Source organism: Pteropus alecto, unplaced genomic scaffold (assembly GCF_000325575.1).
Source record: "Pteropus alecto unplaced genomic scaffold, ASM32557v1 scaffold75, whole genome shotgun sequence".
Taxonomy (NCBI): Eukaryota; Metazoa; Chordata; class Mammalia; order Chiroptera; family Pteropodidae; genus Pteropus; species Pteropus alecto.
The window spans coordinates 10,596,385-10,613,128 of NW_006440638.1; the positions used below are offsets into that span (position 1 = coordinate 10,596,385).

Genomic DNA, 16,744 nt, shown 5'->3' on the forward strand with positions numbered 1-16,744 from the left:
TGCTGAAAGTACTTGAACTACAGGGAGTACAGAGCTTTATAATCTCATGAGAAATACTTAATTCCTGATGCCTAAGTCACTTATTTGTGATCCTGAAATAATTACCTGTTTTATTATTAATAAATTTCTCAATGAATCACTTGCAAAGATAAAGTTCAGGAAAAGGGAGAGAACACTAGAAGTAGCTCAAAATTTTCTTTAAAAAAAAGTCATTAATACCGTATTTGCCATTTGCAAGGCAGGATCCATCAAGCTACTTAATTCCTGATGCCTAAGTCACTTATTTGTGATCCTGAAATAATTACCTGTTTTATTATTAATAAATTTCTCAATGAATCACTTGCAAAGATAAAGTTCAGGAAAAGGGAGAGAACACTAGAAGTAGCTCAAAATTTTCTTTAAAAAAAAGTCATTAATACCGTATTTGCCATTTGCAAGGCAGGATCCATCAAGCTCAGGATTTCTTCATTATAACTTGATTCTAGGCTAATGATGTCATCGATAACATCATCCATCTGCAGGAAAAAGGTCAATTGAAGAGAGAGATAAGCAAAAACTGTTCAAAGCAACCCAAGAAGAGATCTTGGGTTTCTTCTTACCCAAAGCAATAATGCTCTTTAGTTAGATTCTAAGAAGTAACTGTGCTCTTCCTCCCAAAATATGAAAACTATCAAAGGCCGTTAGTTAATACTAACAGATGATAAGGATGGCATTAGCAACCAGCATCTAGTAAGTGATTCACAGGTGTCAGACACCGTGCTCAGGGCTTTTTGTGGGCTCAGTTATTTACCCCTGACATTAACCCAAACAGAGTAGGTACTATTATATCTATTTTCCAGGTGAGATAAACGAGAAGCAACTAGCTCAAAGTCACACATCAAAGAAGATTTAGAGCCACAATTTGAACCGTGTTCTCAACTGCTATGGTAAACTGTCTGCTCTCCATCGGAAAGATGAACCAGGAAACCTCATCTTGAATAATAGCTGACATACCCTTTTTTCTCCGAAGACTATATCCCATACCCTTCCTAGACCCTCCTTGGAGTAGGAAAACACACATGGTAATTCAGCCCTTTGCTCCCATGGGGGCATGTGGGGGCACTGTGGTTCTCAGGCCACTGGCTGGCCCTGCACTGATCTTACAGTGACTTATAAAGTTTCTCCTGTAGAGCTGCCAGTGTGCTTGGTACTCCCCAAGGACTACACCAGGACGAGGTTATCATTACGTTCGTGGAGCTGACATTCCCACTAGATCAATTTTATTCCTAAAGTACCAAAGCATGAGTTATGATCACAAACAACAGTGATTACATGTGCATTGCAGCAGTTGCAAAATATGTGAAACCATTTGTTCGTAAACACCTTACATATCTAAACTAGTTGCTGTGTGTGCGTGCACGTATGTATAACACACACTTAGATCTAGAGTGCTTCATAAGCACACAATGAAATCTCAGAACTCAGAGACATGCTCCTTTGTGTATTTTTTTTTTTTTTTTTGCCACTTCCAATTAAAGAGGACAGGTTCTAACATCATGGGGCTTGTTGGAACCCTCATTCTCGCACTTTCTGTATTAGAAGCAAAGCCCCAATCTTTAAAAGCTTCAGTAGGCCAATCTGTAACATAAGGTTAATAATACTCATTGCCTTATTGCATTCCTGTGAGATTTCAGGATAAATCATATGAGTGCTCATAGTGCAGGAATACAGTAAACATTCAAAAAATGAGCATTATGTGGTCCCTGAGAAGAATAACTATAGGTCAGCTTTGAATAATTGCCAGTACTTGGTTTATTAAGTTCCATTTCAACATACACTAGTTTTATTTGTCTTGTTTTTAAAAGATAATTTTCTAATTGAGCTAGTAAACAGACTAATGGGCCAAGGGGCTTATGAACAACCTTTCTTTGTATATTATTAATTTTATTTTTAGTGAAATAAAATTACTGGGTTAGTGTTATAAAATTTTTAAAATAATTTTTTTCTCTTATAAAAAAGTAATGCAAGTTGATAACATAAAATACAGAAAAGCAAAAAAAAAAAGGATTTTTATGGCTTATTATTTCTCTTATACATCTAACTCACATTTTTAAATATACATAAGTATATTAATAAATAAATGTAGCATAATTTATATATCCATTAAATAGGATGTCATATAAGAACCTCTAAGTACTTGGGGATATAGCCATGAAATATTAGTAAATTAATAAAGTTTCAGAATGTATGTTCCATGAGATTCCATCTTATAAAATAATATATAGATTATACACATATTTTGGTTTTACAAATAGTCTATCAAAGTTGCTACCCTACACATTTGCATAACATACACTGACGATGGCATCTAAATGAAGTACAGCTTTTTAATTTTGTTTACTAAAATTTATGTATTTTAAATACTATTTAATGACTTAAAGCAACTTAATGAAAAATGCATTTTTAAATTTAATTTCCCTAGGATTATTTAATCATGAGACACTATGAAGACAATGGCTCTGTCATAGCTTTCTATCTTAAAAAAGAAATCGATGAGTGGGGAACCCTTAATTCATCAGGAAGGTAGATTAGCCACAAACATAGATTCTCATTACAAAGCGTTACATCCTTGGGCACCGAGTCATTCAGTACCTGCATGCATGATGCTCGTGAGTGCGTGTTCATTGTTGGGCATTCGCTCTCCGCCCTGTTTTGTTCTTCAAATTTATAAAATCCCTGCAAAAACACAAGCAAAATCAGCCCATGACTTAGATTTGGAAATGACTTTTTAATGACATGTTCACAGGAGGCTGATGGTGCAGCAACAAGATGAACTACGCTTTCGAATAAAGTGGAATCTGACTGAGAAACGAAATAATGAAGGAAGAACTTCCATCAAATCAGCTTGATAGATGACAAATATGGACAGAGAAAAGACAGTTGCTTTGGGCATAGGTGAAAAGACTTTATCCCTTTAGAAATTAAAATTAACCAAACTTCAGAAAAGTCACCTCTGAAATCATATAAACATTTCAGAGTACAGTAAAACTCCATTAAAATGAGGCTCATCATCTCATAATTTAGAAATAACAGGCATTTAATCACAACTCTCCTCTCAGGTATATCTATGCATCAAATTTTGATGCAACGATTAGCTTGAGGTGTGTTTGAGTCTTGTCTCCAATCCAGCCTTTACAAAAGCAGATTTAACAGGCAGCAGCAATTTTATTATAAAACTGAACTTATCTAACAATTAAACCTTTGTTTTTCTGTTAAATTCTCATGTGCTCTACTATTCATATCCATCCATGCACATTCTGTACTTTTTTCTACAACTCAGAGAGAAATAAAAATAATATTCCAGACATTCACAACAAGCGGAACTTCTAAATCGCCTGTCCCACACCTTTTCTATTTTTGCTTTTCCTTTTCCACCTTCCCTTCTCCTCTCTCTGAATTTTCACTGCTTTGTAAATGGAAAGGCATTGAAGAGAAGAGAACACTCAGCTAATGCAGCAGAAACAGGATGGGAGAGAAAGTGTCCTCGCCTCCATGTTCCACTCAGTGGGCCAGGTCTCCCGTTGTGTGCTATAACCCAATTACCCAGTGATGCTGAGAAGAGGCTGGAGGGTGACAGCCATGCTGGAGAATGTGAGACACAGGCCAGTGAATGTGGCCACACGGACAGACTAGAGTCCATAGTCAAGTGCGGGAATAATATCCAACAGACAGTCATTTAGTGTAAGAAAACAGGAGAGGGGAGGAGACATGAATTACCTCTTTTTCACAGTTGGAGTTAAGTGTAAGCATAGCCATGGGGCTGTTGGGTGCGCTGCTCCCCGGCACTGGTGGCATGACATGATCGCCAGGCTGGTTTGGACATGGCAAGCTCAGGACTTGGTTGGCATGTTTATTTGCTAAAGTGGTAGAAAGGTACTGCTTTACCTGCTGCCTTTGGGCTTGCTGTATGTGGTACTTGGTGGGGTTTTCGAGGTGGGTCTGCACCTGAACATAGCCACGGAGGGAAGAGAAGACAGCGCTGTTATTTGTGAGTTTCGGACAGCTCATTTAAGGCACAAACATGAGACTTGCCAGTCCACCAACAGAATTAATGATTAAGCCCCTGTTATGTACCAGGTACTGTGCTAATGGATTTTGATATTACTGAAGTTTAAAGTCTAACTTTTAGGATTTGGGGTAATACTTTTGTCCTGTTTTATTTCCCTGCTAATTAGTGGTACATCTCTTTTAAGCCTTCTGCCCTTCTTCTAATAACTAAAAATTTACAACTATCTGTAGGGCAAAAATTTCCGCAATGCACCTGGAAGGGTTTATTAAGATCAAAAACCGTAATCTAGAAGGAACATAACTCAATTTATTTCACTTCCCTCGGCAAACAGAACAGCTTTTTGTTTAAAAAATAAAACTTAAGAAACAACTGTAAAACGGTTGTAGAAAATAAACAGAAACATTCTAATGATTCTACCAACTAGTTGTGGATTAATTCCTCCCACTTTTATTTGGACATGATTATTCAACATTTTAATTAAGATCTTGAATGCAACATAAAAAGCAATTCTACATTAAGCAGTTTCTTTCAAAAGCGTAAGACTTGAATGTATGTGTTTTTAAATGTGTGATTATGAAGCTACCAGGATATTTTTTCCTCCTTTCTTATTTCTTATAAACATTAATACAGAATTAGAAATGCTTTTTTAAAATCAATGATACTCAACTTAAAGTCACTTTTCCTTGATAATCACAATTTATTCTTACGAGCTATGTATAGAAACTGCTGGAGAAAGCACAGCAACGCACTAGGGGAAAAAATCCTACTAATATTTACTTTGTTCAAAGCTACATTGAATTATTTCTTATGGCATCAAACAAACAGCATTAAACTAATAAAACTGTTCTTATTGAAAATAGTGTGTCTATTACAATAACATGAAAAGGTGAATTACTCAATTTATTGCATTATATTTCAGAGACTGAATAAGAATAAGAATAAAGCTCACCTGATAGTGATTATATTCTAGCATTTCCAGCATAATAACGTTTTAGGTGGCCCCAATCCAACGAGAAACGGTAGACTAGTCACTCCCTCTACTTTCTGTAATTCCGATTTGTAGACTGACTGGCACAGAGAAGGCACTATAAACAAGGTATCCCGAGACACCACCGGAAACTTTATCACAGCAGCCCTGCTTATAATAACCTAAGCTAATTAGTTATGCATGTAAAAAAAACCATTCGCACAAGGGGCTTTTTTTTTTTTTTTTCTTTAATAACCTAATAATTAGTTAGGCATGTAAAAAAAACCATTCCCACAAGGGGCTTTTTTTTTTTTTTTTTTCTTTGGAAACCCTACAAATTTGGTCTTAAATATTGATATCAATTTCCCCCCTGGCTTGATGTCATGCTTTTTTTCATAAATATAAAAGAACCTTTTAAAGTGATGAGCTATCAAAGTCGAACTCACTGTCAGATCAAGGCCGATTCACTATTCATCTTTAGTTCCAGTAGTATTAATAGACAATGGCATTTCTCTTTCAGCAATAGGTTAAGAGCTAATGCCCCCTTTGGAGAAGAAATTGCCTAAAAGCTGCTGTTACACATGAGATTTTTCTAACAGCCAAATAACTCTGCCACTTACAACTACAGGAAGACTGTCTTTTAGTATGGAGGAGTCTCTGTGCTAAACTTCCAAGTTCATCAGCCTCATCTTGCATCCTGGTCTCAATGTACATCTTATTCTTAGCTGGATAGATATGCAACTTTCCTATTGATCTCGCATCTGGAAGAAGAGTAGCTATCCTAAATAAAGCAGAAAAAATGCACACACACATACACACTCACACTGGATGTATATTTAAGTGGATATATGTTTAAGTGGAATAAATGTCTCCTCAATTTAACCCTCAAATTAGAAAGCATGAAAACTTTTACCAAAAATCTTTAAATATTGTTCTTGGGACTAGAGAAGAACAAGAGTTATCATATACACAACTGATGCACTTACATATTTACTCATTTTTCATTCCATTATTTACTGTTATGCGCTAAACACGGTGCAAAGAAAGCACAGAATATATATTATGAACACACAGATATGATTTCCAGCTTTATGACACTTATAGTCTGGAGAAAAAGGAAGAAAAAAGGCAAACAAATACACATTTAAAATGATGATAATGGTTAATATTCACAGTTGAAATGGGAGATATTTTATCCAAAAAATTTGAAACTTAATAATTCTTTCCAAATGCCCAGGATACTAAAGTCCTTTAGGTTGACAGTCTCAAATTGTTTCAAATGACTGATCTAACATGCACACAGAGGTTCACAGAGGGATTTTAAGTTTCATAAAGGGTCCAGACACGATAATAATGAGGACAACAGACATTACTAAAATAAACATAAAATGAGGGCAATGAGTGTAAAGTGCTCATTTCACTATTACACTTAAAAAAGAAAAGCCTGCACATTTAAAAATAAATGTTAATTCACTGGCAGAACCTTATTCTTTAATGAATCAGAATTTTATGCTTTAGTAAGAAAAAGAAGCCACTCGTTCTCTATTTAGCACTGCCAGTGAGGTCTTTACTACATCCAGGTTGGGGTAATCAGAGTGGAATGTATTTTAACTTTTGACTGTCAGGGTCTTTTTAGTTTTCAATTAAGCTGAGAACAGATTGCCTCAGAACATTTACAGCTGTTTCTGATCCAAACATCTGAAACAGGTAACATAAATGAGGTTCATGAGCTATAATGTAATAGGGATTAGTGAGGTCTGTGGCAAACTAGAGGATGCATATTTCATCTAAAAAAAACAGCTGATAAAGTTGCAGCTGATTGTGGCGATATGAGAATATCAGTCCAATATAGCTAGATCTTCCACTTTTTCAATTTAGCTATCAATCTGAAGTTCTTTTTTAAACGAAATCTCCCAGATTAAAAAATGACACCGAATTGTTTAATTTTTCACATTGTATAAAACAAATTAAACACATCTATAGGCTGGACTCAGACCACAGGCCACTAGAATGTGGTCTCTGCTTTACACTGTTCAAGAAGATAATCATATCTACATTCCCTGAGGGGTGGCCTAGGTTCTAAGAAGGTTAGTTCCTCTTCTGAGAAGCGTCAAAATCCAGGAACTTCCCTGTGCTTCTCTGAGAGACAGCATGTCTGACAACACAGTCAACAGTCTAGTTAAGCACTCGAAAACTGGGTTCGAATTCTGGCTTTGCAACTTACTATTTATGTGACCTTCTGCAAGTCATTAACTTTTCAGGCCTTTAATTCTTCGTGTGCTCAATGGGGGTAATAATAGAACCTGTCTCATAGAGGTGTTTTCAGCATTAAATTACATCACGCCTCTGACTTAGCAATGTATCTGAAACAGCAGTTCTCAAACTTTTTTGTCTTAGCACCCTTTTTAAATCTTCAAATTTATTGTGTTTATGTGGATTATATCTATCAATATTTAGCATATTAGCAAGTAAAACTGAGAAATTTTTAAAACACACTAGCATAAATCCCACTGGCCATCAGAATAATGACATTTTAACAGGTCATATAGCATTTGTACAACACTTCTGCATACTCATGAAATGAGCATGAAGAAAGGAAACTAACATCTTGGTACTATTATGAAAAGAGTTTCAACCTAGTAAAAGCACTACAAGGGTATTGAAACGCCCCTGCTCTTTGATCGCAGTTTGAGAACTGCTGATCTAGAACACAGTACTCTAGCAGTCTCACCACTCCACCCTAGCCATGTCATTCACCACCTGGATGAGGGAAACAAGATGCAGAGAGGCTGTCGTTCATCACAACCTCTGTGTGTCTTGCTTCCCCCATCCCAAAGGTGCTGGAGGATACACTTAACCCTACCCTAAATTCCTCAGAGCATTACTGAGGCTCCATAGTCCCTTGACTATTTTAAAAGCCATTCAAATAGAATTTCTGTCCTCAACAATCCTAAACCATAGATTTTTAGTTAGTGACTTCCTCTTCATTAATTTTTAAATTGCCTACATACAAGCATACAAATTAAAACATATGTGGCATTAACATCTGCAAGATTTCCTGACAATTTTTGCATGTTTTTGACCTTTAAACAAACTACTCAAGTTAAGGAATTCAGATAGCAAAAGTTGAGTATTGTTCAGCACTTGAAGCATAGACCACAAAATAAAGGTAGAATACTTTACACTCTATTCAAATATCGTACTTTATTGATAAAAATTTCATTTCACGTAAAGGATGACCATGACCTGGTTAGAGTGCAAAAACCCAAAGGCTTTGAAATTTTTCTTCCTTATTACTGTGTTGTTACATCTCCTTGACTCTGCAATGACTCCTGGGGACTCTGAATGAGACATGTCCACAATGTGCTGTCCTCAACAGCCTTGCTCAGCTTCTGCAGACTCATGCCTATGGCTTCTTTTATAGAATTAATTCATCTCATATTCTGTCTTCCTCTTTTCCTGCTGCCTTCTGTATTTTCCAGCCTTATTTTCTTTTCCAAAAAAACCCCTGTCTTCTCATGATGTGCCCCAAGTAGGGAAGTTTTAGTTTTATCACTTTTGCCTCCAGGGATGTTTTGCCCTTTTCCCTTTCTTCATTCAGATTTGAATTGACAGCAAGAGAATTGGAATGGAACACCTTCTAACTGTCACACTTTAGCTTTGCCACTTCTCAGGTAACACTGACAGGTTGTTTTCCATCAGTTTCATTCTAAAGATCCTAGAACACATCAGTGTAAGATGGTGCCTGTAGATACTATCATCTTGGCTGACAAAATAATTCACTAGAGGGAAAAAAGTTCCCATCTGATGTCCACTGTTCTACTCATCCTACTATCTGTAAACCAGAATATAAACAAAACTGAATAAAAATTCCCATGATCCTTTTAGTTTATAATTTATTTTTTAACAAGTCAACAAAGTTTTAGATTTCTCATTTTATGTATTCTTCTGCTCAGTAAATTAAAAAATATCAAAAGGATTATAATTCAATCAATTGCTATCCACTACCACCCTCACTTTCATACTGTTTTTTAAATTAGTTTATAGAGAAGGTCAATTATGCAATCACCATACCTGAAAGAATACTAAAACAGAGATGGCTAGCTTCCTTAAGTTACTTGGACAAAGTCTTGTCAAGGTCACATCTCGTAAGTGCTAAGGTTCTTTTTAGTCCCACAATATAACGTCACCACGAAAGAAAACTCAAGCACAGAACACTTATTCACACTCTGACTTGTTTTCTGTACAATCTGTACGAAGGCATCCTTAACGAACAATAAGCACACCAATAAGGATATGAATCCTGACCTAAGAGAGAAGAACCAAATCAGATACAAACAAAAAGCAAATTAAAGAGTACTTAAAGGAAAGTTAGAAGTGACTAAGGTTGATAAGCCCAAGATCTTTTGCCTTATTACAGGGGGCCTGCCCAACAGCCCAATAAGGCCCACTCCCAATTTTTTAAGGCGTGTAAACTAATAATAAATTTTACATTTTTAAACGGTTGGTAAAGATCAAAAGAATGATATTTCATGATACACGAAAATTATATGAAATCTAAATTTGTGTCAACAATATTGGAACACAGCCACACCCACTCATTTACATATTGTCAATGGCCGCTTTCACACTACAAAGGTAGAGGTGGGTAGTTGCAACAGAGCCCCCAATGGCCCTCGAAGCCTGAAATATCCATTATCAGGATTTCTACAGAAAGTGCAAACCTCTGCTCTGTAAGAAAGTTTGACCTAACCAGAATTCAGTTTTCCTATTACATAGAAGTTTTAGCAAGGTTTGAAGGAAAGAATGAGGTGATTTTTCTAAAAAGAAATAGTATATGTGTATATAATTTCGTGTAGTTGTTTTTTCAAATATTGTCTAAATTGGACAAGCAGCCAAGAAAGAACCCAGGGTATACTTAATTGTCCCTATTTTAAAGATAAAAACACCAGAAACTTTGTAAAGAAAATTAAGACTTGCCAGGGTTAAAAATCAGACCCAGATTTTCATGATTCTGTCCTCAGAAATAAACTAGGCCAATACCTTGCAGAACTGATCAATATTGATCTAGGGCTTGAAATGAATAAAGCAGTAAAAATAAAATTGTAAATCCTGAAGTGTGTTCACATACCCTATGTGTGCACACACAAATATATATGAATTTATGTCCCATATTTATTGGTCTGTATACTTCTACACTGCTTTCTATCATATTCCTTTGTAGGATCATGAGGCTTCTGAATGAAGAGAAATGAATTATAAATGTGTATGAAAGGAAAGGATAGCAAATGCATTTTTCTAAAATTTTGATGGTGTAGTAGAATAAACTACACTAGCCCTACCAAAAATTCCAAGTCTTTTACCCTTAGCTAAATGACTTATAAAACAGTGTGTTTATAATCTGCAAGTTGGGGATGATTTGTGTTTAGGACAAGCAACATTTAGTAGCCTCAGGAAAAAAGGTATTATCATAAGAAAACTCCTCGTATATATATATAATTTTTCTCTCTGACTAATATAAGCCAAAGGTCTAATTATAAAAAGAACATCAAATTTTTATCTCCACCAAGTAGAAATATGAAAGATTAAGAGAGGTAGCCATCTGCCTGCAGAGTATTTATAATCTTGGAATAAAAATGCCACCTTCAGAATAAAATTCCTATGAGAGAAACAGCAAGATTAATAAATTTAATCTATTACTCACTTTGGGAGAAAACCATGCATTTACAAGTCCTGCACTCTGAGAATCATATCACTCATTGTGCATGGTTATGTCATGTTAAACAGTAAGGTTTTGTAAATTATAGAAAACAATTAGCATTCATTCATTCAAAATTGTTCACCATGGACCAGCAGCTGTGCATTTTATATTCACTCCTAGCTTAGGTCAATTAAAAATAAAACTAACTGGTACAGCCACTATGGAAAACAGTCTAGAGGTTCCTCAAAAAATTAAAAATGGATATATCTTTTGACCCAGCAAGTGCACTTCTGGGTATTTATCCAAAGAAAATCAAAACAATAATTCCTAAAGATCTGTGCACCCTTATGTCCATGGCAGCACAATTTACAGTAGCCAAGATATGGAAGCAACCTATATGCCCATCAACAGACGATTGGAAAAAGAAGTTATGGTTCATATATACAATGGAATATTACTCAGCCATAAAAAATATGAAATTGTACCATTTGCAAAGACGTGGCTGGACCTAAAGGTTACTGTGCTATGAGTGAAATAAGCCAGACAGTGAAAGATAAATATCATATAATTTCACTTATATGCAGAATCTAAGGAACAAAAAGAACAAACTAATCAAAAACAGATCCACAAATACAGAAGACAATCTGGTGACAGCCAGAAGGGAAGGAGGTGGGGGGACTGGGAGAAAACGGTGAAGGGTTAAAGAAATATAAATTAGTAGTTGACAGATGGTCACGGGGCTGGGGAGCACGGCTTAGGGAATGCAGTCAGCAGCAATGTAATGGCTATGTGTAGAGCCAGAGGAGAGGAGTAATCAGGGGGATCATTTCATAAACTATATAAATGTCTAACCAATGTAACATATACTTGAAACTAATAATAAAATTTAAAAAAATAAAAATATGAAATCACTTGGATAACCATAGAAAATACTCTTGAAAGCCTCTTCAGAGGTTTTTAAAATCATATGAAGATAACTGATTGAATACAGAAGCAACTGTAGAAGACATCTGATTTTGACAGTTTTAACCTCTTGAGTCGTTGATATCTAAGCGTATGCCCAAAGCTCTCTTGCCATATACAATAAAAAACTAAATACAGGATTAGGTGCAAACCTTAATGTGTATATAAATCACCTGGGATCTTGTTAAATGCAGTGTGACACCGTAGGTCTGGGGTGGGAACAAAGACCTCGCATTTCTAATAAGCACCCACGGGGTGCTCCATGGACCACGCCACATGTTGAGTGCAATGCTTGAATACTTTCTCACTTAGATTTCTGCTCCCATGAAAAGAATTATATGTTCACCATTCATTCAACAAATACTGCTTGAGTACCAACCAGATGTCAAGCAACTACTCTAATATTCTATAAGCTGTTCAAGGCTGGCCTCACTGAGAAGGTGAGATTTAAGCAGATCTGAAGTTGGGGAAGAGATGAGCCAGGCAGATTAGTGGGAAGAGAAGCCCAGCAAGCACAAATGTCCCAGGTGTGGACAAGCTTCTCATGTTCAGGGAACAGAAAAAAAGTCTCTTAACACAACTTCTTTATTTGGCTTCTAATTTACCACACTTGCCTGGTTTTCCTCTAATTTCTTTCATCTTTTCAAGTTTCCTTTGCTAGTTCTCCCGCTTCTCTCCTTCTTAAATGTCACAGTGCCTCAAGGCTCAGAGCTTGATTTTCCCTATCTGCACGCACAGCCCTGGTGATCTAAGCCGGTCTCAGGGATTTAAATGCTCAGTCCAGATGTCTCTGAACTCTAGATTCATCTTACCCGTCTACTCCACAGCACTATTTGGAGGACTGCAGACATCTCAAACTTAATATGTTCATCATCTCCTCCAAATCAGCTCCTCCCATGGGCTACTCCATCTCAGTAGATTAGGTTGAAATGTATGAAATTGCTTTTTCTTCTGGTAGGTAAAAAAGAAAATGGTCTTTACATGGTTTTACCTAGTTGCTCATTCCAGAAACCTTGGTCATCTTTGCCACCTTTCTTTCCTTCACACCCTATGTCCAATCCATTAAAATGTACTGGCTTCCTCTTCAGAATATATCCAGAATGCAAATAATTTTCACCATCTCTATTATTACCTCTTGACCCATGCCATCATCATTTCTCATTTGGATTACTGAAAGTCTCGGCTCTTCTATCTGCTTTTGTCTTTGCCTGCTTGCAGTCTATTTTCAATATACTGACTAGAGTCATCCTTGTAAAACGTGTCAGATCATGTCACTCCTCTGCAATAAGATACCCTGTAATGGCTCCCTGTTTACCTCTGAGAAAAAAAAAACAAAGTACTTACAATGGCCTACAATTCTCTAAACCAGTGCTACCTGTAGTGCTTGTTAGAAATGAACATCCTTGGGCCCAACTCCAGAGCTACTGACTCAGAATCTCTGAGTGAGAGGACCAAAAATCTGTTTGATCAAGTCTGACAAAGTTTGCAGACCCATGCCCACTTTGCCTACTTCCCACCCACCCTGGGGTATGACCTCTCTGATCTTATCTCCTACACCTATCCTAAGAACTTACTCAAAATCTCAACCCACGCCCTGCCAGTGCTCCTGATCCTTATACCCTGCTCTACTTTGTCCAGACATGGCCTGGCACATAGTAGAAACTCAGCAAATATTTGTGAATCAATGAATAATTGGAATCAGTGTGGCTGAAGTACATGAATGACGGGAGAACAGAAGCTAAGAACAAGGGGTCTGATTGTGCAGACCACTGTAGGGGTTGGAGGCTAGGACTCTCACAGCCTCTGGAAATGTTCTGAGGAAATGGTGATGTGACATTCTCTCTCTTCCTGACTAATTGAAAAAGCACTGGAGGAACTAAATCTCGAGGTCAGGCAGTGATTCACAGCCTGACTCCCTACTCGGAGAGATAAAGTTTGCTTTTCTCCTAGGGTCTGCACAAAGATGGTCACTTCTTATAGCTCTCATCTATGAGGCTTAGGGCCCTGAGGATCTAGAACACATGGCCAGGAGCCTGCAGATTTGCCTCGATCTCTGAGGTGCAGACCTCTTGATGAGTCACAGTTAAAGCAGAGGTCCCCAAGCAGGTGGCTCTTGGGAACAGTCCACAGGTATGGCTTATTGGCCTACCCAATATTTAATAAAAAACTGGAAGTTTTCATATGAAAATTTGAATTTCTGGTTTCTCTAAATGAAGTGGAAGATCTAGCAACATTGAACTGCAGTCTAGTGGGCCTCGATGAAGAGAGCTGAGAGGCGGCTTCCCTCTTCTGATGGCCACTTGCTCTTCACCTCGCCAGTGACAACTAGTACACTTTACTGATTATCTGCCTTACTTGAAGGCATTTAAATTAGCAAATCTTGTTTTATCCTTTCATAGTCCACATTCCTGGACATAGTTCCAAATCTGATGGAATGGTGGTGGTATATGTGTGCTTAGAAAGAGCCTCATTAAACGAACAATCTCATATGATGTGGGTGAGAAAATAAAATAAACTGATGTAAACTTTTAAAAGGTACATACACGTTTATCAGCAATTACATTTTCAAGAACTTTTTAAAGAAAATCATCACATAAACGAGTGAAGATTTAAGCACAAGGATGTCAATCAAAGCATTATCTATAATAGGAATGGTCAAATTACTATTACTACCTAAGGCCCTCCACTTTGTTTGGCAAATAAAGTTTTATGGGGGACAAGCCATGCTCATTCATTGACATATAGTCTTTGACTGCTTTCAAGCTATACCAGTGCTAGAGCAGAGTTGAATAATAGACCTATGTCCCCAAAAGCCTAAAATATTTACTCTCTGGTCCTTTACAGAAAGTGTGCCAACTATTAATTCTAACAACAAAAAGTGGAAACAAAGATCTAATGATAGATTGGATTAAATTACTTACGAGGTAGCCATATAAATTCAGGGTTCCCTAACCTCAGCACTATTGAACCTGAGGCCAGATACTTCTTTGCAGTGGGACTGCCCTGTGTATTGTAGGGTATTTAGCAGTACCCTTGGCCTCTACTTAGTAGATCCCAGTAACACCTTCCCCCCAGCACCAGTTATTGACAACCAAAAATGTCTCTGGACCTTTCGAATGTCCTGTAAGGGACAAAACTGCTTCCAGTTGAGAACAACAGTATATAGGTGGATACAATGCAGTCATTAAAATACAAATTTTATAAAATGACTTTTAATGAGGGAGAAAGTTCACAACTAAGGAGAACACAAAGCAGGTTAGAAACACTACATATATTTTGATCCTAAACTGGCTTTAAAATGTTGTTTATATGAATGCATAGACAAAGTAGACCAATTACAAATTATTTAGCAAAGACTTAATAATGACTATACTGGAATAATAAAATTATAGATTATCGCTACTTTATTGATTCTTTTCTATATTTCCTATAATATACATGACACAAATTTATAATTTAAAAAATATATACATTCCATAAAAATTAAATTCTGTGGATCCGGACAAATAAAAATATATTCAGGCATCATTCCTCTATTAAAAATTTTGCAAACAACAAATAAACCCACGAAATTGTTATATAATAATGAAATTGCCTCATTTCAATTTTTTAAAAAATGCTTGATTAGATTAAGGGGACTCTGTTATTTATGAAATTTTTAGTCTAATATTCAAGTCCAGACAATTGAGTTTGTATACCATTTGATAGTATATCAAATATATTTGTATACATTTTTATGGCTTTGTAAAGGGCTGTGATTGCGTGGTTCAGTGATGCCCTTATAATAGCTCATTGTAAGGACTGTCCAGTTCTCCCCCCTCCTAATAGAGCTGGGAGTGCAGCATTCCACGTGCTAGAACTTTTCCGTGTGCCCCAGTTTAGCACTGCCTTAGAATTGCAGACGCCTTGTTTTAGCATTCCCCCAGCCAAAAAAATGCCTCCATTGTTTGCAGTTTACTGGGTATTAGAGATCATTATGGTACAGGCAGCAAAACTTCTTTTCATAAGAACTGACACTCTTAAAAAATTGGCAGTGGTCAAGTTTGTCAGAGATGAAAACATTGCCCTGGGCCTAAGCAAAAGGTCAGTCAGATGTGAGAGCTGAATGCTGCTGGTTTGAAGGTCAAGTCTACAGGAGCTGAAAACTAGCAAAAAGCAGTTGCTTCATAATAACATCAGGATCTACATCAGGAGACTGAGGGGTCTCCTGGTTTCTGAGGAAGTGCACTGTCTTGGGTGATTCCTAAGACTTGTATCGGTTATGTGAAGATGAAATTCTAGTTTGGAATTACTGACCCTGACAATAACTGCAGCATCTCAGAGCACTTTCTGACTGAGGAGTACCGCGATGAGAGCTTGACATGCGGGGACACAGTAACCACCCCCATTTAACAATGCAGTCATTCATTAAACCACCATTTACAGAGGACAGAGAAGCAACTAAAACAAAGCTCTTGATATTACAAAAACCGTATTTCAGTTGAGCAAGCAGAGACAAACACGATGGAAACAAATCAAGAAGAATTTCATAGAGTAACACCAGTGCAACGTAGTAAATAAACCATGGAAAGCCATTAGTAGAGAAGAAGCCTACTCTGTGGTGACATTCTAGCTGAAACTTAAATGATATGAAGAGACCAGCTATGCTGAGAGCCAGAGGAGCTTAATTCCTGAGGTAGGAAGCAGCTTGGCATATTGGAGGAACGAGATGGACAACAATGACCACGCCAACAGTGCTCAGTTCAGGTCAGCACATGAACTGAGGCAGTCAGGGCCAGATGTTATTTATGGAGCTTTGCAGGCCTCTGAAAGAAATGTGATTTTTCTGCTCTGATAGAAGAAGCCTTTGGGAGGTTTTAAGCAGAAAAGTGACATGATCAGGTGAACATTTGTAAAACATCATTCTGAGGTCAGTGTGGAAGGGAGATAAAACGGGACACAGAAAAAATAATTAGGAGGCTCCCATAGCCACCTATATAGAAGATGACACTTTGGACTCAAATATTAAGATGCAGTTGGATATGAGATATATGTTGCTAAGTCTTTTCTCTGGCTTTTTTTTTTT

General features: G+C 37.0%; 1 protein-coding gene across 6 annotated transcripts in view; it reads right to left on the bottom strand.

Moving 5' to 3' along the window:
* MITF (melanogenesis associated transcription factor) overlaps nucleotides 1-16,744 on the bottom strand; it is a 212,665-nt gene that overhangs the window by 26,090 nt on the left and 169,831 nt on the right. For 4 of the 6 annotated variants that reach the window (XM_006917478.3, XM_006917477.3, XM_025050806.1 and 1 more), the window contains 3 exons: nucleotides 3,757-3,984; nucleotides 2,632-2,715; nucleotides 420-515 (listed from right to left, as the gene is read on the bottom strand). In XM_006917478.3, coding sequence (XP_006917540.2) covers nucleotides 420-515; nucleotides 2,632-2,715; nucleotides 3,757-3,984 — 408 coding nt within the window. The remainder of the gene's footprint in view (nucleotides 1-419; nucleotides 516-2,631; nucleotides 2,716-3,756; nucleotides 3,985-16,744) is intronic. The other 2 variants (XM_015593632.2, XM_025050807.1) reach the window with 1 other exon arrangement.